At 40.2% G+C, this 25,444-nt stretch overlaps 1 protein-coding gene across 3 annotated transcripts; it reads left to right on the forward strand.

Annotated features, from left to right (window-relative positions):
- Positions 1-1,659: 1,659 nt before the first annotated feature.
- LOC123766775 (maltase A3) lies at positions 1,660-24,752 on the forward strand. 3 transcript variants are annotated; one of them, XM_045756180.2, is made up of 14 exons: positions 1,660-1,789; positions 3,687-3,857; positions 8,982-9,103; positions 11,240-11,419; positions 15,479-15,639; positions 16,635-16,760; positions 18,412-18,490; positions 19,667-19,817; positions 20,892-21,099; positions 22,370-22,490; positions 22,663-22,797; positions 23,149-23,344; positions 23,685-23,840; positions 24,571-24,752. In XM_045756180.2, exons 2-14 carry the CDS (start codon positions 3,772-3,774, stop codon positions 24,647-24,649), a joined length of 1,800 nt encoding a protein of 599 aa, XP_045612136.1. In that variant the 5' UTR covers positions 1,660-1,789; positions 3,687-3,771; the 3' UTR covers positions 24,650-24,752. The 3 variants fall into 3 exon arrangements, with proteins under 3 accessions (XP_045612136.1, XP_045612215.1, XP_045612300.1); XM_045756259.2 differs by having other exon boundaries at positions 1,723-1,838; XM_045756344.2 differs by lacking the exons at positions 1,660-1,789; positions 3,687-3,857; positions 8,982-9,103 and adding an exon at positions 10,170-10,359.
- The last annotated feature ends 692 nt before the right edge of the window (positions 24,753-25,444 follow it).

A 25,444-nucleotide genomic window follows, 5' to 3' on the forward strand; every position in this document is an offset into this window, starting at 1 on the left:
TTTTTCTTGTCTCAATAAACATACTTGAACTTGTGCTCAACACTCTGTGGGGAAAAAATGTTGAAACACAAGTAAAGGTAAAATCGTTTAGAAAAAACATAGAAGTTGAAGACATATTTAAGATTAACATTACATTTCGTGTCAGTGGCTGGACGAGTCAATATGGCAAGACGTAAATAAAGTAAGCGTAATTACGCTACGAGCGTAATTTTGTTGCGCATCCCGACCCTCAAGGAATTGCAAACGGTCTTGTAGATACATAGCCAGAAGCTGCCGAAATTAGTTCATTGCCCGCTATAACGAGAGAGTCATTAGAGAGTCATTCGATTCTGGGAAAGACCTGAGGTGGAACTTTACGTTTACAGCAGGCAACAGTGGTGATGTCACTTGTACAGACATTACCCGTGATGAAGTATTAAAGTCAATTAAAGTTGGGATATTTCGGCGAAGAGGCGTTCGCTACCCTGTCATCAACCGCTCCTGTGCTGTGCCCGAGGCACTACAGGCTCACCATAGCCCGTGTTACTTGGAACTTTTTGTTCCAGGTAGCGAATCTTTAACAACATCCTGTGCCAGGTAAGTCCACTATGGGCTCACCATAGCACGTGCTACTTGCCCCGCTCCAGTGCCAGGTAAGTTACGGGCTCACTACAGCCGGTGCTACATGGATATTTTCCGAATATCTGAATCTAAAACAACAACAACACAACATAAGAACGGCCTTTAGAAACTTGTGTAAAGAATCATTCAGAAACTTGTATACCACTTATGACAGACCAGTCCTGGAGTATGCAGCCCCAGCATGGAGTCCATATCTCGTCAAGCACTAGTCAAAATTGGAGAAAGTTGAGAGGTATGGTACCAGACTAGTACCCGAGCTGAGGGGTGTGAACTACGTGGAGAGACTTAGGGGAACTAAACCTAACGTTGCTGGAAGACAGAAGAATTAGGGGAGACATGATCACCATATACAAGTCTCTCACAGGAATTGATACGGTAGATAAAGACAGTTTACTTAACACAGGGGACACTGGGGGAAATCGAGTACTCAAATTGAGCCATAGAGGAAACCTCTCAAGGGGGAAGTTTAAGTAAGATCGTCAACAATGTAACTTACAGTGTTCCCAAATTGTTGTTAATAAGAAAACACCCGTTAGCTGAGTGGTGGCTTGCTGAGTCTTGTGAGGAATTCGCTGAGATAAACTGAGGTCGCCAGCAAGGTACACTGGAAAGGAAAGCTTATCAGAAGGTCAGTTGCATGAAACGCATGCAAGAAAGGCATGTCAGAAGGTCACTTGTTAACTTGGCCTATAACTGAACCGGTGTGAATGACCATTACAACCTGTGTTGATCCTAAAGTTGCCTCCGATAACACCCGCTGGTCGTCCTGTCCTCGGTCCTAAATCTTGCTCATATCAATGACACCCCCCCCTGTTGACCCCCCCTCTCATATTGACCCCCTCTCCCTCATGTTGACCCCCCTCTCCCTCATGTTGACCCTCTCCCTCATGTTGACCCCCCTTGATAGAGGTTTTAGACCGTAATTACCCTGCGAGAGATCTTATCCTTCGTGAGGTTCAAAAGTCATCTACGAAAGTTCTTTACTGCCGTTCATGAGCGCGTGCTTGAGTAATTAGTGCCACTATCTATTAGTTGTCACCAGGAGATAACCCAGATTCCCTGCTGCCTCACCTTTGCCTCTGTCAGATAGTAGCACCCCAGACCCGGGCTCACAGGTGCACAGTGCTCAGCGTTCGTGTGCACATTACCCATCTACGTCAGTCTAGAGGTGAGGCCTTAAGTCACCTGAGACACACATAAGATTCTCTAGCCAACTTGTAAGCGAACTGTGTCTGTTTTTGTGGATTTAATTAATTGTATTGGTTTGCAAGATGAGCGTCATCCCTGAAGGCTGCATTTCTGGTGTCAATCACATGTTGACATCCTGTGTAAGTAAATAATTATCCCAGACGGCACCAAGCCAGGAGAACTGTGGCTCTGACAGCCTAGCAAGACGCCCACCATTATCTCCACTGTATCTCACAAGTGAAGGGTGATGCCAAATAGCTGTCAAAAAGACACACTATACAAGAGTTAGAATAGGTCATTTATTATGCACCCCATACCGTTCTGTGGGCGGCAGTGGAAAAGGTTACAGAGGCACATAATGGGCTCAGGAAGTGAACCCCAAAATTCATTTAGATTAGCAAGTTTCAGTTTTATCTGCTAGTTACACGATTAGTATTTTATCAACATTGTGTCGAGAAAGACCACAAGTACAGTCCCTAAGTTAAGTAGCTTACATATGCACATAGATGTTACTACTGCTCGGCATGGACTTGGCTATAAGTATCTTTGAGAATTTGTATTACCTGCTGATGTAGACCTGACCAAATTTAAACTGTGTCGACAAAATTATTCGCACACCCTCCGTCACTATGTGATGGAGTGCGGAAAGATACGTAAGTTTAGAGACCGCTCGATAACAAATGTTCAAGTAATGTGTAAATATTTAATTCAAAATTTATTTTCAGAAAATTCCTATTTTGAATGACCAGCATGTTAAAATTGATGAATGCGTGTTTGGGGTCGACCGCTGGATGGAATGGCCTTGGTCTGAGGACGGGTTGTGTAATTTTTTTTTTTTGGGGGGGGGGTCATAATTAGGGGGTTTGGCCGGTTGATTAACGACCATTTTGGTCTTTGTTGATGAGAACGGGCTGCCCAACTTGTTGCATAAAGCCTCATACAAGCGTTGAGATACGTCCTCCCAGCCTGTAAGTCTTATGATCTAATCTTCGTCAGATAACATCATTATCAGACGTCCTCACATGTCATGACATTAAAAACAGTGATCTTAAAAATTGTTAAAAGAAAATTGAATGGTTTAAAAATAACAAAATCAATCAGCGAATGTAATAAACATTCAAATTCAAATTCTATTTTTTTATTCAGGGAAAAGTACATACATAGATGATTTGCAAACATAATGTTGGATTTATAGATAGAGTTAGTATTGCAAGTGTGTCATTGGTGTCATATTGTGTGATGTAGCTTGGTTGTTAGACTAGGCTTTTGTATGACGATGACGGGTACTTCAGCAGTGATAGAGATGTATGTAAACTGAAAAGTGAATGTGAGTGGAAGTTATAGTGATGGACAGACAAGGATATTATGTATGTGAAATATATGTAAATAGTGAATTACAGGAAGTGGTCGACAAATTAAATACCTAGAATGTGTGAATGATTAAAAAATACATTATGCGCTCGAAGTTGAGAATATCCATGCAAAACAAAAACACTACACAAAAAAATAATCAAACTCCTGGATTTACAGTTGTAATTTTGACCATAGAGGAAAGAAAGTAAGGAACGAAAAGAAAGCGTAGAGGTTTTAATTTACTTGAATTTACCTGAGGGCCACTATATCTCTTAGAAGTTCACCCTATATGTCCTGATGATTTGTATTGAGCTGGATTAAGTGACCTAGTCACTTTGGGTTGTGTTTTATTGGGAGGTTGTTGTGGTATGTTAATGTTGATAATGATTATACATCAGTTCCCTCCTGCGACACCCAGGTAAAATATATCCCAAGCACCAGTGGAAAGACATAATATGAAATGTGATCACGCAGGCAAACCGGCGTCTCTATATATGTTACTGGTTTATTTCTCTACGTTGCAGTTCCAAGCATCGTGTCACTCATCCGTGCAAAGGAGCTGGTTGGAGGAGACACCGAGTAGAGGAGACTCCAGGCGCATAGGGCAGCATGGAGAAGAGGCTACTTTACCCGTTCCTCCTGGCTTTGCTGATGGTCGGGGTCATCGCTACCATCATAGTCTGCTTCACTGCCAAGTAACCTCTCCTCACTCTATATATCTTGGAATATATATATACGTATATTTAATCTGATTTTTAGTATTCTCTTCCTATCTCAGTCATTACCGTTAATGTAGGAGGTGAGCTGTCACTAATAGGAACTGCATGTGTTTATATTATCGTCTTGAACTAGAGATCACCTTCATAACTGATGAGGGATCCTGCTTGTTACAGCCAATGATCTGGTTAAAGTCAGGTAGTGAAGGTGACCTCTCAACAGAGACGACAGCGGCGGTCTTAGGTGAGAGAACCTGACTTCCTCTAACCTCGTATCTATGCTGGTAAAGCCTATGTTCCTCTGTACGTGATATAATAAAATAATTAGTCAGGAGAGAAAATAGGAATACCATTACCTGGATACATGGAATTACTAAAGAATTACTGTCAAAGAGGAATGATTTGTTGACAGAATATTAAATCCTGTTGATAACAGATCTGTTGCATGAGTTGTTTGTTGGTGCAGAACTGCAAAGTTATATAACTTCACGGTTTAATTAGTGCGCTAGTAATCTTTACACTTATGAACACTTGTTCGATCCAATCAGTACTGTAACGAATTGAATAAGTCATTACGAATAACGCTTCTAATATCAATTCCGGTAAAGCTAATGTTTCAGTCATTCAGTTCATACTGAATAAGGCAACCCGTCATTCCCGATAAGATAGTACTTTTTGTAACTATGTGGACGATCGTACAAATATTGACATGATAGAATTTGAAAAATAAAACTAATAACCAAACTTATATTCCTAGGCCTATTATAATACATATATATATATATATGCTATAGCATATATATGTATTATATTAAACACACACACACACACACACACACACACACACACACACACACTAGCTGGCTGAGTAGACAGCGCTCAAGACTCGTGGACCTAGGGACCGGGGTTCGATTCCGGCAGCCAGCGGAAAAACAAATGGGCAGAGTTTCCTTCACCCTGATGCACCTGTTACCTAGCAGTAAATAGGTACCTGGGAGTTAGACAGCTGCTACGGGCTGCTTCCTGTGTGTACTCCCCTATTTGTACTCACCTATTTGTGCTTGCGGGGGTTAAGCTTTGGCTCTTTGGTCCCGCCTCTCAACTGTCAAACAATTGGTGTACAGATTCCTGAGCCTATTGGGCTCTATCATATCTACATTTGAAACTGTGTATGGAGTCAGCCTCCACCACATCACTGCCTAATGCATCCCATCCGTTAACTACTCCGTTAACTATTAATCCGGGATATTAATAGGGTGTTGGGAGTATCAACACAGGACAGAACACGAAACAGTGGGTATAAGTTGGATGAGTTTGGATTTGGGAAGGACTTGGGTAGGTACTGGTTCAGTAACGGGGTTGTTGGTTTGTGGAACCAGTTGCCGCGTAACATTGTGGAGGTGGGGTCCCTCGATTGTTTCAGGCATGGGTTGGGCATGTATATGAGTGGGATTGGGTGGTTATAAATAGGAGCTGCATCGTATGGGCCAACAGGCCTTCTGCAGTTGCCTTTGTTCTTATGTTCTTACTCTGACACTGAAAAAGTTCCTTCTAACGTCTCTGTGGCTCATATGGGTACTCAAGTTTCCACCTGTGTCCCCTTGTTCGCGTACCACCAGTGTTGAATAGTTTATCCTTGTTTACCCGGTCGATTTCCCTGAAGATTTTGTAGGTTGTGATCATGTCTCCCCTCACTCTTCTGTCTTCCAGTGTCGTAAGGTGCATTTCCCGCAGCCTTTCCTCGTAACTCATGCCTCTTAGTTCTGGGACTAGTCTAGTGGCATACCTCTGAACTTTTTCCAGCTTCGTCTTGTGCTTGACAAGGTACGGGCTCCATGCTAGGGCTGCATACTCCAGGATTGGTCTTACATATATGGTGTACAAGATTCTGAATGATTCCTTACACAGGTTCCTAAACGCTGTTCTGATGTTAGCCAGCCTTGCATATGCCGCAGACGTTATTCTTTTTATGTGGGCTTCAGGAGACAGGTTTGGTGTGATATCCACTCCTAGACCTTTCTCTCTGTCCGTTTCATTAAGTATTTCATCTCCTATTCTGTATCCTGTGTCTTACCTCCTGTTTCCACTGCCTAGTTTCATTACTTTGCATTTACTCGGGTTGAACTTCAACAGCCATTTGTTGGACCATTCACTCAGTCTGTCTAGGTCATCTTGTAGCCTCCTACTATCATCTTCTGTTTCAATCTTCCTCATCTTTATTCGTTATGCCTTTGAGGCGGGAAGGTTGAGTGTGTAGCGGTGATAATCCCAGTACCATCCAGTGGTTACAGTCTCGGAACAACTCGTTCTCTCAATTAATGGACCTCATTGTGTACGCCAAGGTCCCCCAACGTACAAAATAATAGGGTACTATGAAAAGTAGCGGCTCATAAATATCCACGATTTCTATATGTTAGATCAGGTGGGTGGCATGGAGTCGTGGGTTGTAGTACACTTTACCTTGCACTTTTTATCTCACTTTACCTTATGGAAAGGACATTACAAACTATGAGGCAACAGCTGGGACGATAACGATAAACCAGACACAACCAGAGAAAGAAGGATCACCAGCCTCGCCTCTGCGTCAATCGACGACAATTATCATATTTTAATGGCTGGCCCAGAAGGGTGTCTCAAGGATGTCCCAGCTCCAGAGTGGGGAGTCTCACGAACCATTATAAGGCTATGACCATCAGTGTATTAGTCAAGAACACTGTACATAAATTAAAGAACACCGAAGCCCCATGTGTCGATGTTCACTACATTTAATAATTATTGGAAGCGGGAAATATATATGAGAGAAATTATATATATTTTAGAAAATATTTATTTATCTACTTTATGTAATGTGTGTGTGTGTGTGTATATAAAACTGTTATAGACAGCACCTCTCACAACACCATTTCGTCCCATAACCTTCTGGAAGAAATCAAAGCCACGTCTGATAGGCTTGCCATATACCCATAAACGAGCCCCCCCCCCCCAACCAAAACAGCAACTAAACTCTACAATAGTCAGTAACAGAGCTTGTCACAGCTCCAATACGGCTTGGCTGCAGGTATCTCTGGCAGCTTGAGGATCCGGACGAACTAAAGTGTATAGTGTGTGGACACAGACCGGGACACACACTACAGCGTTACATCTTGGACTGTGAATAGATTGAGCCATTTAGACATGAGTTAAGGCTCTCTCCATGAGATGACAAATCATCATATTACAAATGATAACATATCTGAAATCCTTGCACACTGTATATATATATATATGTCGTACCTAGTAGCCAGAACGCACTTCTCAGCCTACTATGCAAGGCCCGATTTGCCTAATAAGCCAAGTTTTCATGAATTAATTGTTTTTCGACTACCTAACCTAACCTAACCTAACTTTTTCGGCTACCTAACCTAACCTAACCTAACCTATAAAGATAGGTTAGGTTAGGTTAGGTAGGGTTGGTTAGGTTCGGTCATATATCTATGTTAATTTTAACTCCAATAAAAAAAATTGACCTCATACATAATGAAATGGGTAGCTTTATCATTTCATAAGAAAAAAATTAGAGAAAATATATTAATTCAGGAAAACTTGGCCTATTAGGCAAATCGGGCCTTCCATAGTAGGCCGAGAAGTGCGTTCTGGCTACTAGGTACGACATATATATATATATATATATATATATATATATATATATATATATATATATATATATATATATATATATATATATATATATATATATATATATATATAATATATATTATATATGTATGCACAATAAACTGCCACTCACAGGATGAGTATGGGATGCACAATAAACTACCACTCACAGGATGAGTACGGAAAAAAAAGTCCACTACGGGCTCGCCATAGCCCGTGCTACTTGGAACTTTTGTTCCTAATAGTTGAATCTAGAACAACAACAATGAATATGGCGTGCACAATAAGCCAGCGGCCTCTGACGGCAACAATCAAAATTTACATTATACTCAAAAGGGTCAGTGACGTTCAAGCGAGTACCTAACATGGCGCAATCTCTGGCCGTTGTATCATGCATGCCTCGTACCCTCTCCAAGGAGCTTCGTTTAAGTCATTAATGCTTCTAATTATGTTCCTACAAAAGACAGATGAATCCGCCTTTTCCCCCCTATCGATCGTAACACACACCCCTTAGAGGAAGGCAACATAATATCTGAACAGCACTTTCTCTCGATTTGCCACTCCGTAAAAAAACGCAACTCTTGTGCTTAGCCTTTAAATTTAATTTTTTTAAATTTTGCCCCGAGGGGCGAGTTTATTATAATGGGCAGCGCCACTCATCTTGTATAAGTAGGGGGGGGAGAGGATGAGTTGGGACGTAGACCTCATAATTAATGGACAAACAAGGAAGAAGATGGATATACCACAGGTGTAATACAAGTTATCACTAACACTGTAGGTGTAATACAAGTTATCACTAACACTGTAGGTGTAATACAAGTTATCACTAACACTGTAGGTGTAATACAAGTTATCACTAACACTGTAGGTGTAATACAAATTATCACTAACACCGCAGGTATCTTGTATTACAAGATGATAGGTGACGCTGGAGAGTATTATAGATACATATTATAAATTATAATTTATTTTCTAATTAATTACTAATTCTACTAATCCTGCATCCCACCCATGCAAAGGGCAGTGGTGAAAAGTTTACAGTAATGTGCATGCACCACATGCAGTAAGCCAACTTTAGATATTTGGCCAAGATTTCTGTTATTACATTATTTTGAATGAAATCACCACAGATTATAAATAAATAAATAAAAAATACCTACACATTTCTTGAACAGATGTAATAAAATTACCTCCGAATTCTGACTTTTTTTTCATTCAGTTACATAGAGACGTAAGGTACTTGAATATGTGTGCTGACAAAGTTTACATCTTGGTATATATATTCCATAGGCAGCGAATATATACAAAAATCAATTTGCTGAAATTATAATATAACAATTTTAGTTTCAAATTAAATATAGGAACAAATATTATAATTTAACAATATCAGTATTTTTCGTGAGGTTTGTGTGTGATGTCAATTGAGAGTTTAGTAAGAAAGTGTTGCAGGTACGGGAAGAGAGAGACAGAGGAGGTGGAGGACGAGCCCTTCTGGAAAACTGTGGTGGTGTATCAGGTCTACCCTCGCTCCCTCTACGATGCCGTCCCTGACGGTACAGGAGACATTGCTGGTAAGGTTATATGAATAACTAACTTCTATAACAAATATTCCCTCTCTTCCCCCCTTTCTCTCTCTCTCTCTCGCTCTCTATTTGTTTTGTTTGTTTAACGCAACCCGTCCTATATGTTCATTCCATCCAACGGTCGACCCCAAAGACGCATTCTTCAGTTTGAACATGTTGTTCAAGTAAAAAAAAATTATCAAAAATAAATTAATATCGTTATATATATTAACATACTGTGCATATTTAGGCATTGCCAGTGCACAAATGCATATGTACCTAAATGTGTTGATTACAAAGGTATTAGCTTTAAGGGATCTTTCCTATCATTTATCAGTCTGTAAATATCCAGCCCATCCTCCTGTTTTGGTAGTACTTATAGAAAGGACGAGGACCATAGTACATATACCGACGTACAACGCAATTAGAAAGTAGAAATCGGTAATATTGAATTTGGACAAACCGGAAAACCGCCCAGAAGATGGGTATGGGGTGCATAATAATTGAACTAAACTACTTATGTTGCAAAGACAAACTAACCTAACCTAACCTTCCTAGGGCTAATACACGCTATCTGAGGCCTAATATAGCACATGTGTGTGCTATACTAGGCCTAGGAATATTTAAGTTTCTTTTTGCCTAATTATTTTCGGACCATAAAGTGAATGGTACTAAGTTCTACTAATTGCTTAGTACGTCAATGTTTGTACCATGGTGCACATAGTTACACAAAGTACTATCTAAAGAGGAGGATGGGTTGCAATATCTACATATATTAGAACTAAATTTCATCACGTGTTAATTTGTATGTGTTTTACACACATTACACATGTAAATGCAAAAATAATAAATCATTGAATTTCTTCTCATTAGCCACCCAAATTACAGCAATTTATTCTAAAAGTAGCTATCCCCACAAAAAAGTAGCAAGTAACGAAATTCAAACCTTAGTAGCGCCAAGCTAACAAAAGTAACCCAATTCGCTACTTGTAGCATAAAGTGGCAACTGCGGTTGCTGGGAGAGCGAGACTTGGATGGAGGCCAGGCGGTGGTAGTGTGGCCCTGGAGGCCCTGCCACCACAGTCACCCTCGTGCCGTCATGGCGTCCCCTCACAAGCGCTCGCTGCCACCCCATCACCCCCACGCTTCTCTCTCACCAGCCTCCAAGAAAAAGAAACGTCCTTGGTGGCAGGAGGTAGTCATGTATCAGATTTATCCCCGTTCATTCTTCGATAAGACCAACAATGGCAAAGGAGACTTACGAGGTAATGTAGCATAGTTTGTGCTGGTGGGTTGACTTCCGGACGAGTGAAGGTTGCTGGAAGTCGATATATTGCCTCGTCCACAGTACTAGTTCATTTATTATGCACCCTCAGATAATAAATGTTATTACTAATGATCAGTGAAATGTCTTGAACTGCATCCATATATCGCTTCTAGTAAATCAAGGAATACGCACGGGAAAATATGCGGCTGTGTAGTCTAAAATTATATTTCATTTATTATGTTCCTCATGCCCATCTTGTGAGTGGTAGTCGAAACGTTAGAAGCACTTAGTGACTTTTTTTGTAGAGTTCATTTGTTATGTATCATGAAATATCAACTTTAATCATCATTGAATCCCACCATAAGTTACCGACTCTCGCAGTATTTACGATGTATAAATGCAACTTCAAAACATTATCCTTATAGCTTTATTTTAGCTATTTATATTTATGTTTGTTATCACATGGATTCAATTTGTTACAATGTACCTATCATTGCGCTTATTTGTTAACTTAAGGACTTGCCCGAAACGCTATGCGTGTTGCCTTTGCAAGGATATACTAATCACTTACTCCCTTAACCCATTGTATCAACAAGTGCTTCACTGACGAATTTTGTCGGTTCCCTTAGCAGGTGATCACACGTTCACAACTGTCAAGAGCACTCCAGGGCACATCCGTCTGCCACCTAGGTTGGTATAGGACTGCACTCCCTCCTTCCCTTACCCTACCTCACCTTCCTTTACCCTCCGTCACCTTCTCTTACCCTATCTCACCTTCTCTTACCCAACCTCACCTGCCCTTGCCTTACGTCACCGTAACTCACTCCTTCCCTTACCCTACCACACTTTTCCCTATTTACTCTCCATCCCTCTTGCAGGCATCACATCCAAGGCGGACTACCTGACATCGCTAGGTGTAGGCGCTGTGTGGCTCAGTCCTGTATACACGTCTCCTATGAAGGACTTCGGCTACGACATCGCAAACTTCACCGACATCGACCCCATCTTTGGCACCATGGCTGACTTTGATGACCTCCTCGCTGCCTTCCATCAGAGAGGTCAGAGGTCATACACTGAATGCTCTGGGACCAGATTCACGAAAGCACTTACGAACCTGTACATCTTTTCTCAATCTTTAACGGCTTTGTTTCCAATTATTAAACAGTTAATGAGCTTCGAAGCACCAGGAGGCTGTTTATAACAATGACAACAGTCGAATGGGAAGTTTTCATGCTTGTAAACTGTTTAATAAATGTAACCAAAGCCGTCAAAGATTGAGGAAAGATGTACACGTTCGTAAGTGCTTGCGTAAGTGCTTTCGTGAATCTGGCCCCTGCTTATTAGTGATATTTAATGCAACTAATATTTTGGTTACGCATTTTCTGCTGGGGGTTTATACGCTCAGGCACTCATTTTTCTGTACTAATGGCGCCACCTGGTCTGTCTGTTCACTAATTTGATCATTGTATAGCACTGTAATAGTACACCTTTTGTTTGATAATGTATTATTAGTGAGGTTCTTTGAACTGGGAGCATATTTAAGAACTTTTCACCAGGAGTCTGTATCTGTTTTACTATTCCAATCAACTAAATATATTATTGCTAATTGGTATTCAACTATTGTTTCTCGTGAAGAACCTTAGCACTTGATGATTTCACAACAATATTGAAGAGCTCGGCTTGGCTGCAACATATAGTTTGCTGAGAAGAGAGATGTTTTACCAAACTATTATATTATCAGGCAGCCTCTTCTGCTGTTGAAACAAACATCAGACAAAACTTTGACATCGATGTCACAAAATGTATTCGTCATTTGTTGTACTAAGAGTATTAATTCTCAATTCTTACATTTTTATTTCAAAGTTCAGATATGGCTTTGGATTCAAATATTCATAAATATTGCATGTGAGCAAGTCAACATTGTAGGTAGGAAGCCTAACCTTTCCAATTGAACTAACACGCAGGAGATCAACAAGGAACTTTACTTTATCAGTGTTTTCGGACTCAAATAATTTGCTAAATTTGTATTTCACTAGGTATATATGGGTTGCATAACAAGCAGAAATAAAATAATTGTTTTCTTCGAAATACATGTCAAAATGAATTTCAATTGTGTAGCACTTCGTTTTCTCTTGTTTTCTTAAAATGAACCTTCAGTTCTGGCCATTATTCAATTATTCGACCCACATCTGGTTAAGTAGTCAGCCGCTTTGTCTAACAGTAATTCTTAGTGGACTTGTGCCATCTACTAGAGGAGTGAGAGAACCATTTATGGGTTTCTGCATTGAGAAACTCTAAATTTCTAGATAGACATTCAGAAGATCTATGAGAAACTGCTAATTGTATGAAGTGGTATACACATCTTATTAAAATGAGTGATGGAACTTTCCCTATTAATCTTGCATAAACTCCATTGTGAATTTAAATCATAACACTCGCATTATCTGTCTATTCCAACAAGGTTCTTCAAGTCCAACAGTCTATTCGATAAAAATTTAATTCCCTCTGCAATACTCTTCGTCTTCTTTTTTATAGCACTTGCAGTTTGCATGAAGGGTTTATCCTCCCGATGACTGCACCCGTAGAAATGTTGGGAGACGCATTACCGTGGCGCGTCAGTGTTGACAATGATAAGGTTTGAAGTGTTTGTTGTGTTTTGCTGTAGATAGAGGAGTGGCTACTAAAAAGAGAAGTGTGTTGGAGGGAGACTTGCCGCACTGAAGGACGAAATGTTGTGTTTATGGCGTCAGCTGGTCACCAATCTCTCCTACTACGAACGTGGCATTTCGATCGTATGCGTTACATAAGGCCAAAATTGTCGTACAAGAACATGGGCTCACCATAGCCCGTGCTACTTGGAACTTCTTGTTTCAGGTAGCGAATCTTTAACAACAACAACAACGTACAAGAAAATGGAAGGGGCTTGCGAAAGTGACGTATTATCCCGTTTTCCGTTTTGGATCCTCTGGTAGGTGAGGAGAGGACACTTTAAGTTGAGTGTTTTCTTGACTTTGGGGTATCCACAGCGACTTCAGTGGTTAAAAAAGCAGTTGAAAATGGGACACCCGAGTTAACATTGTGCATCTATATCCGCCACCAAGATAATATTAAAACAAAAGACTAAAAACAGGTAAAAAAGAATGAGCCTACCTTCATTTAAAACTTTGACCCAAATATCAAGTAACAAGGTTATCGTGAATAACCAAACTCATTTACCGGCTCACTGTAGCCTACATGGAAATTTTGTTCAGAGTAGCTGAATCTAAAACAACAACAGATAACGTTGGTAAACCTTAGGAGGACGGACTGGATCGTTGGTGCTCGTGTCGATTTCACTTTGCCTCAGAGCTACAAGATTTTATTGAAGTTCTTAGTGTACTATTGCTCTCATACTGCTTATTGGTAATCCAAGGTTATACTCAACTTATCCTTTAAAGGTAGATTCTTTGGCTAACTTATCCGCTCTTATCATGCATTCGGAGCTGATGTCCTAACTAAATGTAAATTGTCAACAAAATTATTCCCACACCCTCCGTCACTATGTGATGGAGTGCGAAAAGATACGTGAATTCAGAGACAATTCTATAACAAATGTTCAAGAGATGTGTGAATATTTTATTCAAACTTATCTGCTCCCAGAAATCTTGGCCAAATATCCCAAGATTACAGTTAAGATAAGTGTGTTTCTAAATTAAGTAACTGACATGTGGAGAGCTAGTGTCACAATTGATATGTTTATCTTGCACACCGCCCCCATCCACTGGCAGCGGTGGATAGGTTACAATCATTTAGTTACTACCTACAGTTAGCAAACTGGGGATATTTGACTAAGAAAACAATTGCCTCGCCCTAGCACCAAGGATCAGCTGACGCCTAAACACAACATCCCGCCCTACAGTGTGGCAGGTCTCCTACACACCTCTGTTTAGTCGCCGCTCCTCTATCTACACTACAACACAACAAACACTTTTGAAACCTTGTCATTCTCAACAACAGCAACTCAACTGAAAACTCACACCCCAGAAGTGACTCGAACCCATACTGCCAGGACTTTGTTCCCCAAAGAATGAGGTGATTTGATAAAATACCATGCCTAAGATTACCAACCGAGTGCCGGCGGGGGGATGGAAATAGCCTCGGCTACCATCCTCTTTTGTCCGGTCGTGTTGGTCGAGCGGTTAAGGGATCCTGTACGCCAGCAGAGTGCTCCTGGCAGTATGGGTTCGAGTCACTTCTGGGGTGTGAGTTATATATATATATATATATATATATATATATATATATATATATATATATATATATATATATATATATATATATATATATATATTATTAAATATGACCGAAAAAGTAAGATTAATAATTCTAACACGAATTTTCTCAATCTTTCGTACATTTCTTTTCACTGTTGGAGGTAAATCAAAAATCAATTCTCCAAAATTCATTTTTATTAAATAAAAATGAATTTTGGAGAATTGATTTTTGATTTACCTCCAACAGTGAAAAGAAATGTACGAAAGATTGAGAAAATTCGTGTTAGAATTATTAATCTTACTTTTTCGGTCATATTTAATAATATATATATATATATATATATATATATATATATATATATATATATATATATATATATATATATATATATATATATATATATATATATATATATATATATATATATATATATTTTATACTGTATATCCTTTCGTTCTTCCTTTCTTGTCAGTGTTGTATCTCAAGAAGTATGGTATCTCCTCGGTGCTTGTATCTCATGAAGATATGGAGGGATGAATCCATTCCTCCACATCTTCCTGTTTTCAACTTAAATTCTTTTACTAGTTTTTATTATACTTTTCTGGTTTGTATTTAAATTATATACATTTAAGTTTCTAACATACATATTGATATTATTATTTCCTTGACGTTCATAGATTATTTTTCATTCTTTTAAATAAATTTTAGGATTTAAATGATTTTTCAGTTATTTTAATTTACTTAAATTTATTATTACCAAGTTCTAATAATGTAGAACTTGGTAATGTAAATGGATTGTGTAACCAAGAAGCAATACCCTGTTCAGACACTAGACCTGACCCAGACTTCGTCTCACCACACAGGGGTGAAGGTGATCATGGACTTTGTACCCAACCACAGCAGCGACCAGCACGAATGGTTCCGCAAGTCTGTGGCTCGCGAGGATCCTTACACCAACTACTACATCTGGGCCGACTCCAAGGGTGTCGACGACAACGGTACCCACATCCCCCCTAACAACTGGGTCAGTGGGCCACATTCACACCCTCTAGCCTCTACCCCCATAGCAACTTGATCTAATTGGCAGTCTCCACCCATTCTCCCCCCAACAGGTGGGTTAAAGGGCAGCCAAAACTCACTCTTCCCCAACCCCTCAACCCGTCGAGACAACTGCAGGGTTATAGGCAACCAACTCCCGGTCTTTTAGTAACTGAGTTACGCCGAAGATAACAAAACAAGAAAGAGACAAATTACAATGTAACTACTGACAACAGATCGTCCTAAACAACACCGCCAGCAGGGAGCCGGTCGGCCGAGCGGGCAGCACGCTGGACTTGTGATCCTGTGGTCCCGGGTTCGATCCCGGGCGCCGGCGAGAAACAACGTGCAGAGTTTCTTTCACCCTATGCCCCTGTTACCTAGCAGTAAAATAGGTACCTGGGTGTTAGTCAGCTGTCACGGGCTGCTTCCTGGGGGTGGAGGCCTGGTCGAGGACCGGGCCGCGGGGACACTAAAAAAAAAGCCCCGAAATCATCTCAAGATAAGATAGCACCCCGATCAGTCCTATTAAACCAGCTGTGGCTTGCATCCCTTACCCGCAATAGTTGACCCTCTCCGTTCCTTCCTATCTTAAAGTCCATATCTAATTATCATCCCCCCCCCCCCATCCTCAGGTTTATAAAATATCATAAAATCTATTTTATATTTGATTCTACTGCTGTGATCTCTCTTATGCACAATAGTGGCATTGCTTTTCTTAACCTTTTCTATAGAAAACAATTATCACACCTGTTTTAGAATAGTTTATCCCCGCTATGAGGCACACCTGAGACGTTAGTCACACCTCAGACGTTAGTCACACCTCAGACGTTAGTCACACTTCAGACAACAGTCACGCCTCAGACAACAGTCACACCTCAGACAACAGTCACACCTCAGACAACAGTCACACCTCAGACGACAGTCACGCCTTAGACATACCTGGGGAACAGGGTCACTAAGAGGGTGGTGACCTTGCAGCTGAGCGTGTTCCGTGGGTCAGCATGGCAGTGGAACGAGGAGCGTCAACAATTCTACTTACACCAGTTCCTTGCTGAGCAGCCCGACCTGAACTACCGCGATCCCAGTCTCAAGGAGGACATGCAGGTGAGCCCTGGCAACACTCACTCCTACATCCATCTAGGTGGCTGTAACTGTAAAAGTCGCAATATCGGGGCTGGAACAGTAAAAGTCATAATGTTGGAACTAGAACAGTAAGTTATAATATCGGGGCTGGGATAGCAAAAATCGCAAACTCGAGGCTGTGGCATATAACAACTACAACCACACATTAATAACGGAAGAACGATAATGACATTACACAGAGAAATCACATTATCGGGATATATCAATGCAGATATACTGCTGCACTATTGGGTGCAGTAATACTCCGCGGAGCCAGATTCACGAAGCAGTTACGCAAGCACTTACGAACCTGTAAATCTTTTCTCGATCTTTGGCGGCTTTGTTTACAGGTATTAAACAGTTAATGAGGTCCGAAGCTCCAGGAGGCTGTTTATAACAATAACAACAGTTGATTGGGAAGTTTCCATGCTTGTAAACTGTTTAATAAATGTAACCAAAGCCGTCAAAGATTGATGAAAGATGTACACGTTCGTAAGTACTTTCGTAACTGCTTCGTGAACCTGCGGTTGCAATTCTTTTACCATGTCGCAACCCGTCCTCGACTCAAGTCCATTACATTCAGCGGTCGACCCCACAGACGCATTCCTAAATTTTAACATGCTGTTCATTCAAAACGGGAATTTTCTCAAATATAAATTAACATTATAATATATTAGCATATTGTACGTATATAGGCATACGTTAGGTTAGGTGTTTAGGTTCTGTTGGCGATTATTTGTATTTGTAGTACGTGGGGTGAAGCATTTAACGTGTTGTGGTTCGAACAAAATTCGTCAGTGAAACATTTGTTCCGGAAGTGTTCGGACGTCAGCAGTTGTGAGTCGTGTGTAAACCGTTTTTCATTCATAAACAGCTGGGGTTTGGCGGGTGCATGGAATCACTTTTGGGTCTTTGGAGGACGGGCTGTGTGGCGTAGTCGACTAGAGGGTCAGCCCGTCCTCCAAACAAAGACCCAAAAGTGTTTCCATGCACCCGCCAAACCCCCCGTTTATGAATGAAAAACGGTTTACACACGACTCACAACTCATTTTGTTCGAACACTTCCGGAACAAGTGCTTCACTGACGAATTTTGTTCGAACCACAACACTGTAAATGCTTCACCCCACGTACTACAAATACAAATAATCGCCAACAGAACCTAAACACCTAACCTAACCTATGCCTATATATGTACAATATGCTAATATATTATAATGTTAATTTATATTTGAGAAAATTCCCATTTTGAATGAACAGCATGTTAAAATTTATGAATGTATTTATGAATCATATTTATGAACATTTCTGTCCTTTCTAGACTATTATTCCTCCTAGTAGGTCATTAACGTATAAACAACTCGGTGCTAGGACTGCCATTGGGGGCCCTGTTTATTACAATTGTCCACATCACTCACTAGATTTTTACATTGTATATCAGCGCCCAGGATCAAGTACTGGAGCCGGTTTTGTCTTACAGTGCCCTATATTCTTCAAAAGACGATCAGCCCGGCAATTTACATCCAGATATAGTAGCACTGATTGGTACTAAAGAGCAGTCAGTATTTTTTTCCCCTAATCTTTCTTATTTCTAATTTATTTATTTACTTCGCTCGCTCGCTCGGGTGCGTTCAGAAAGTGTTGACGTTCTGGCTGGACAAGGGAGTGGACGGCTTCCGTGTGGACGCCCTGCAACACCTCGTCGAAGTGGAAGGCAAGCGTTCAGTTTCTTGTAACCCCTCACGGAATGTTGTTGTTATAGATTCAGCTACTCGGAACAAGCTCCAAGTAGCACGGGCTATGGTGAGCCCGTAACTTACCTGGCACAGGAGTGGGGCAAGTAGAACGGGCTATGGAAAGCCGTAGTGGATTTACCTGGCACAGAAGCGGTGCTTGGCTCTCACGGAAGGCAAGCGTTCAATTTCAAACCCCTTCGTGAGAGACAGGTGTTCAGAGTTTCACATAAGACAAGTGTTCTGTTTCATAATCCCTCGTGGAAGGCAAGAGTTCAGTTTCAGAAGGAAAGGGTTTTCTATGTAAAAACTAAACTACTATTTGAAGATGAATAGGAAAACCAGGGATATACTGAACATCTTCTTTCAGAGTCTTTACTTTAAAATGCATAACGTTTCGAATACTTCTCGTATTCATCATCAGATCTAAAAGAAAAAACAGAAATTACAATCAAATAACTGGTAAACAAAGAACTCATACTGAATATAATTGCCTATCAAAGAAAGGAAAATGCTTACAAAACAAAACACTTAAGCGCACTTAAAGTGATCAATACAAATAAAACTTATTAACTGTCACATATATTAAAGCTAATATTATTAAAGCTAATAAGTTTTATTTGTATTGATCACTTTAAGTGCGCTTAAGTGTTTTGTTTTGTAAGCATTTTCCTTTCTTTGATAGGCAATTATATTCAGTATGAGTTCTTTGTTTACCAGTTATTTGATTGTGATTTCTGTTTTTTCTTTTAGATCTGATGATGAATACGAGAAGTATTCGAAACGTTATGCATTTTAAAGTAAAGACTATGAAACAAGATGTTCAGTATATCCCTGGTTTTCCTATTCATCTTAAAATTAAGATTCCCGAAGGGAACATCGATCATAAATATTTTATCTAAACTACTATATTTTGTACCCATGAAGTTGCTAAATAAAGTTCCTTTTGATACAGAAATGTTACAGAAGTGTCCTCTACATCCTGTTTCTTGGCCACGTGATTCTTAAACGAATAACTTTCTGTTCTTTACCATTGTGTTGGTCAGTTCAATCCCAATGTATTTCAGAGAAGGCTGTCCTCTTAAGTGCAACATTAAGTTTCCACAACTTGGTGTTCCACCCATCAGACCACTAACTATGTCCACTACGGCCGACAGACTTGAACCTGGACGAGCCCGTGGCTGTGGACTCCGGTATCACCGACCCTGAAGACTACGAGTACCTCAACCACACCCTCACCATCCACCAGCCCGAGACCTTCACCGTCACGAGGGAGTGGCGCCAGCTCCTCGACAAGTACCCAGATAGGTACACACTACAAATATTTCTGAGCCGGAATAAAATTGCCTCATAGTGACTTCACACACGTTGTGAATACCATATATAAAGCACAACATTTTCTCTTATTTTAGTTAGGATAGGATAAGAAAGGTTGGGTCAGGTCAGGTTAGGTTGAGTTGGGGTTGGGTTAGCCTTACTTAACGAGTAGTGATGACGTAGAGAAGTGTACAGTCTCTCAGGTCTTAGACCATACTCGACAGGTAAGGCTGGGTCTCCACCTTACTCCATCTCACAAAAAACGATATGTTTGCAGTAAAGGTATATGCCTAATTTAAGAACTTACAGAACAAAAGTATTTCACACTCCAGATAAAAAAAAAACTCCATACAGTTCAGATGAATCGAGGAAAAACCTCCGAACTTTCAGTTACATTCAGATAAAATTATTCAGATATAGAACTTTCCACTCGTTTTTGATAAATGGAGTTAGATATATAAAACTTTCGGTAGGCTTTGAACAAAGAATCTACGTATAAAATCAGTGGCCGGAAGAGAGGAACACAAGCCACAAGATATAAAAGTGGGAACGTGAAGATGTTCACTTCGTCATAACCTCTGTAATATCTGGGTTTAGTGTTCATGTAATTAAAAGGATTTTGGGCACAAGACACAAACTGTAGCCGTCTCGCTGAGTGACGACTTCAAATAGAATATTTCGTTTTCATTAAAAGTAAATAGTTAGAGCCTTGAAGCTATATCTTTATAATTGCTATTGCTATATATATATTTCTTTGAAAGTTCTGAAAAGCCTATATCAAAAGTATTGTTTATTTATTTAAGAAAATAAATTTTACTTATATATCGGATTTATGAGAATAGTAGCTTTTTTAATATGCCAGGGAAGTTCCAAAGGTATAAATTAATAGAGAACAAGTATTTAACAATGTCTTCTGGTTATATATGCTTACCGAACGTTTAAACCAAATGTTATTTGTAACTAAATATATCTCTGGGACTGTACCAAGTACTTGACAATATTTGGTAATATTTATGGTGTTAGATGTTTCCATGGAAGTAATGTGTGTGTGTATCTGTACCACAGAGTGATGATGGTAGAGGTTTATTCCGGTGATGTTGAGACGGTGATGAAGTACTATGGTAACGACACAGTCCCCCTTGCTGACTTCCCTTTCAACTTCTTCCTTATCGACAACCTCCAGAACCGCAGTCAGCTGACCGGCAAGACACTCAAGTCCATTATCAGCCTCTGGATTGACAACTTACCAGAGGGCAAGTGGGCCAACTGGGTGGTGAGTACTTCCCCTACGCTTCACCTCTGTGTTTAGTGCTCACAACCTGGTGATTAGTACTTCTCTTCAGTCTAACTTCTTTATTTAGGGCTCATAGCATGTCTTGTGTAAAGTTCATCATTGCATGCCTTTTATGTCCGGTACTAGACAACAAAAATCGAGTTAACACAAAGCCAGACTACAGAGATACTTATCAACAGAATAACATGAGCCGTTGTTACCATCCTTACTCAGTAATCCTCTCACGTTGACAAAACTTTCACCGTAGCCTTGCCGTCCACCTTGTCTGCAAGTAAACACAATTATCCCGCATCCATATTAATCTGTAAGTCTCTTTATCTTACAAATGTATTTCATTTCACTCTGGTCATTTACAGTTCATCTTGACTACCTGCAACACCTGGCAGGTCCTCTGTAAACGTTATGAAAAACGTTAATTGAAAGTCATCTATTCTAACCTTACAGAGTCGGCCGGACGACTCAAACAGAAAACGGAACAGTACGTCACTTTTGAGAGTCGATTTCATTTCAAATTACGTCCAAATTTGGCCATAGCGCGCATACGAGCGAAAAGTGACGTTATTTTTAAGAGGACGGGTTGATTTTTAAGAGGACGGGTTGCTTCACTGGGTCTTGTGAAGGGCCTGTACTTGTTATAATTTGTTCATATTCCCTTGCCATTTAAACTTCCTCTTTCATTTCCCAGTGATATTTATCCCGCAACTCTTATCAGTATTTAACAACTCTTAATACACTGTCTAAACTCTTTATACAACACCAGGCACTCTTCATACACTGCCAGTCATTTTTTACACATTGCCTCCCTCTTGCTTGTCTCCGCCTCATCACCGCTATACGCCAGCTCACTTGACGGTACCATAAGCCTTTTCGATATCCATAAATTCGATGGCTACGTTTTCCCCAAATTCCGTTCGTTTCTCCACCATCTTATCTCTCTCGCTCCTAAATTACCATTGGTTCTTTTCAGTTCTTCTCATATAACTCTCCGCCTTATTATAACATCTACTTTAATAACAAAAAAATGTCATACGTATAATAACCAAAGCAAAGAAATTTATTAGTCTCTTAAAATTAAATTCCAGCTATTGACCTTGATCAGCTTGGTAACCAAACTATTGACCTTGATCAGCTTGGTAACCAAACTATTGACCTTGATCAGCTGGGTAACCAAACTATTGACCTTGATCAGCTGGGTAACCAAACTATTGACCTTGATCAGCTGGGTAACCAAACTATTGACCTTGATCAGCTGGGTAACCATGACCACGGGCGGGTGGCGACGCGGTTGGGTAGTGACCTGGTGGACGCCCTCAACATGATGACCTTCCTGCTGCCTGGTACCCCCGTCACGTACTATGGCGAGGAGATAGGTAGGTCACGGTAGCCCCGGCAGGAAGCAAGGGAGTCAAACTCCTCAGTGTCCAGTAGGTGGAGACATCTAGACATTGTTTACTCTTTTGAGTTTAAATTGTATATATTGTATATATTTCGATAAGTGATTATTTAGGGTAATGAGTACAGAGGTTATGGTGGTGCCGGCAGGTATGGAGGACACGCCCATCAGCTGGGAAGAGACAAAAGACCCTCAAGGATGCCGCTGGGGCCCAGACCACTACCAGGAGCACAGCAGGGACCCCGCCAGGACACCCATGCAGTGGAACAACACTACGCTCGCTGGTAAGAGACAAGAGAGGAGAATAAGAAGATAACGATATAAATATAAGAGAGATAAGACTATAGAGCAGAAAGATAAAATTAAAAAGACAGATAACGAAATAATGGTAAAACAATGAATTTATTTGAAGGGTTCATACTCTACATCATAAGTGTGTATTTTGTTTCCAACATCAAAAAAATACACAAACAGACCAAGAGAAAATGGCCACAAATTCCAACAAAATATTAATCGGAAGTAAAATAAGAAATTTCCAGTCGCATTATTCCCATCACATCAATCTTCCAGTTACATTGAAATTAACATAAGAGTACATCAATGTAAGTCTGATTCATGTTCTTCTTCCCCGGTAGGTTTTACTTCTGCCAACTCAACCTGGCTGCCAGTAAACCCCAATTACAAAACTCTCAACGTAAAGGCTCAAACACAAACAAAGAACAGTCATCTGAGAGTTTACAAGGATTTGATTCTTCTGAGGAACGAAGATGTATTCAGCAAAGGTCATCTGGCTTTCCCAGTTATCACTGAGCAAATTTTTAGTTTTATCAGGTTTGTGATAGTGTTAATTGCACACTTGATATGTTTTGTAAAGTACAATATTTATATATTAAAAAAAATAACTTGAATTACAGATATCTTTAAAACTATAATTGATACATCAGTAAATTTTTTAATTAGTTACTAGTTGACCAGACTTGAGAATGGTCCAGGACGGACCGAAACGTCGTCGTCCCTTCACCTTCTAGTGTGTGGTCTGGTCAACTTACTTTAGCTACGTTATTGTGACTTATCGCCTGCAATTAGTTACTAGTTTACAATAACTGAATTACCAAAAATTTCGGACCGTGGTATATCAGAAACTATTCTAAGTCTGATTTTTCGTCTCCAGGTACCTGGAAGGCTCAGAGGCGTACATACTAGTGATCAATACGTCGCAGGAAGATATCGAAGTGGACTTGCACCAGGACGCCAACATCGAGCTCCCTCGTACTGGCTTCGTTATCCTCCGCTCCTCAACTGACACTTCAGCAGACACTTTGCCTGGGTTAGTTGACACCTTGATCACAGGTGGAGTATCGTGAGGAACTCACGATATACTCTAGAATCTTTAGTCATTATTACTTGAAGATAAGGAATCTCCTAAATAACGCTTATCCTGTGAGCGGTAATTTATTGTGCACCCAAGACACTTCTGGTGTTATTGTGAGTGGGTAACAATATTGTGAAGCTAGTTATACAATTTTGATATATATCGTCTTTTTATATCACAAGTGGTTTAATAGGTGGTGTCCCACAACAATCTCTATACAAGGCAATTTACATTTGCCGGTCACTCAGTTGTTGCACTTAATATAATCATACTCACACACCGATCTAACCGGGCGGTTAGAATTTAGTTAATTTAGTCATGTGCGTACATTACCTACAGCAAGCAAACATTGGATACTTGACAAAGATTTCTGGTAGTACATCATTTTGAATAAAGTACTTCCACACTTCTTGAACATCATTGACAGAGTTATCTCTAAATTCTGTTTTTTTTTATACATTTGATTACATAGTGATGCTGAATAAATGTTTGTTAAAGCGAGTACCACAAACATTTCCATGAAACCTTCTTCCATAAAAAATTGCTACTCACCTTTGATTGCTCCAGTTAATGACATTAGGTATTATCCTTGATATGATAATAACACACAGAAAGGCAAAGAGGAGTCACCGTCACAAATACTGAGACCATAAACACATTAATTAGTGTCATACTCTCCCCTTAGGTCTGAGGTGTCGCTGGACAAAGTGCCGCTGGTGGGAGGCGAGGGACTCCTCCTCACACTCTCAGTACAGTTGTCTTGAGAGCTGAGTCCACCTTAATTCTAAATGTGCAGCAAATCATCGTCCTTCCAATTACTATGTAATGATACACTAAACTACTGAAAATAAATTAATTAATTCACAACGTGTAAATACACATGTTTTCTATTATATTCCCAAATTTGATGTTATGTGAATATGTAGTGTATGTCCAAATTATATAAACTGTAAACCACTAACGTGGGTGTTCTGTAGCAGTTGGTTCACTACTGAAAGGTTCCGGGTTCATTTCACGTAGAGGACACAGACGTTTCGGCACTTTTTCTTTCACTTGAAGCACCTGTTCATCTAGCAATAAATATACACCTGGGAGTTGGGTAACTGCTGTTTTTGTTGCTGTTCCCAGAATATTACTACCCTCAGGCCGTTGAGAGACAATCCAAGAAAGTAATTAGTTCCCTCTACGAGCAAATGCTTTAGTTAACTCATCAGTTCTATCAGCATTCGGAGAACAATATAGGAGGGAATCCACAGGAGACAAACTCTGATCCCATAATTGATTACTGTGCAGGCGATGAGTCACAATAACGTGGCTAAATTATGTCCTGGGCCTTGAGAATGGTCCAGGACGGACCGAAACGTCGTCGTCCCTTCACCTTCTAGTGTGTGGTCTGGTCAACATTGATTACTGTATTTCAGTATATATGTGCCTACCTTCAGACACTAGCATGTCACAGTTATGCCTTGGGGAGCTGAGTGCCCTCAAGGCTGACAAGGTCGAGTCACTTTCAATTAACGTGTCGCCTTTGGACTCTTATACTTGTTCAAGTGCAAAGA

The sequence above is a fragment of the Procambarus clarkii genome, chromosome 1 (assembly GCF_040958095.1).
Source record: "Procambarus clarkii isolate CNS0578487 chromosome 1, FALCON_Pclarkii_2.0, whole genome shotgun sequence".
In the NCBI taxonomy this organism is placed as follows: domain Eukaryota; kingdom Metazoa; phylum Arthropoda; class Malacostraca; order Decapoda; family Cambaridae; genus Procambarus; species Procambarus clarkii.

Excerpts from the sequence above, each read along its gene's own strand:
- LOC123766775 (XM_045756180.2), top strand. The coding sequence starts at position 3,772 with ATGGAGAAGAGGCTACTTTACCCGTTCCTCCTGGCTTTGCTGATGGTC. Across the intron at positions 11,420-15,478 it reads CGCTGCCTTCCATCAGAGAG|GGGTGAAGGTGATCATGGAC; the intron begins GTCAGAGGTCAT and ends CTCACCACACAG. Across the intron at positions 22,491-22,662 it reads GTACTATGGCGAGGAGATAG|GTATGGAGGACACGCCCATC; the intron begins GTAGGTCACGGT and ends TGGTGCCGGCAG.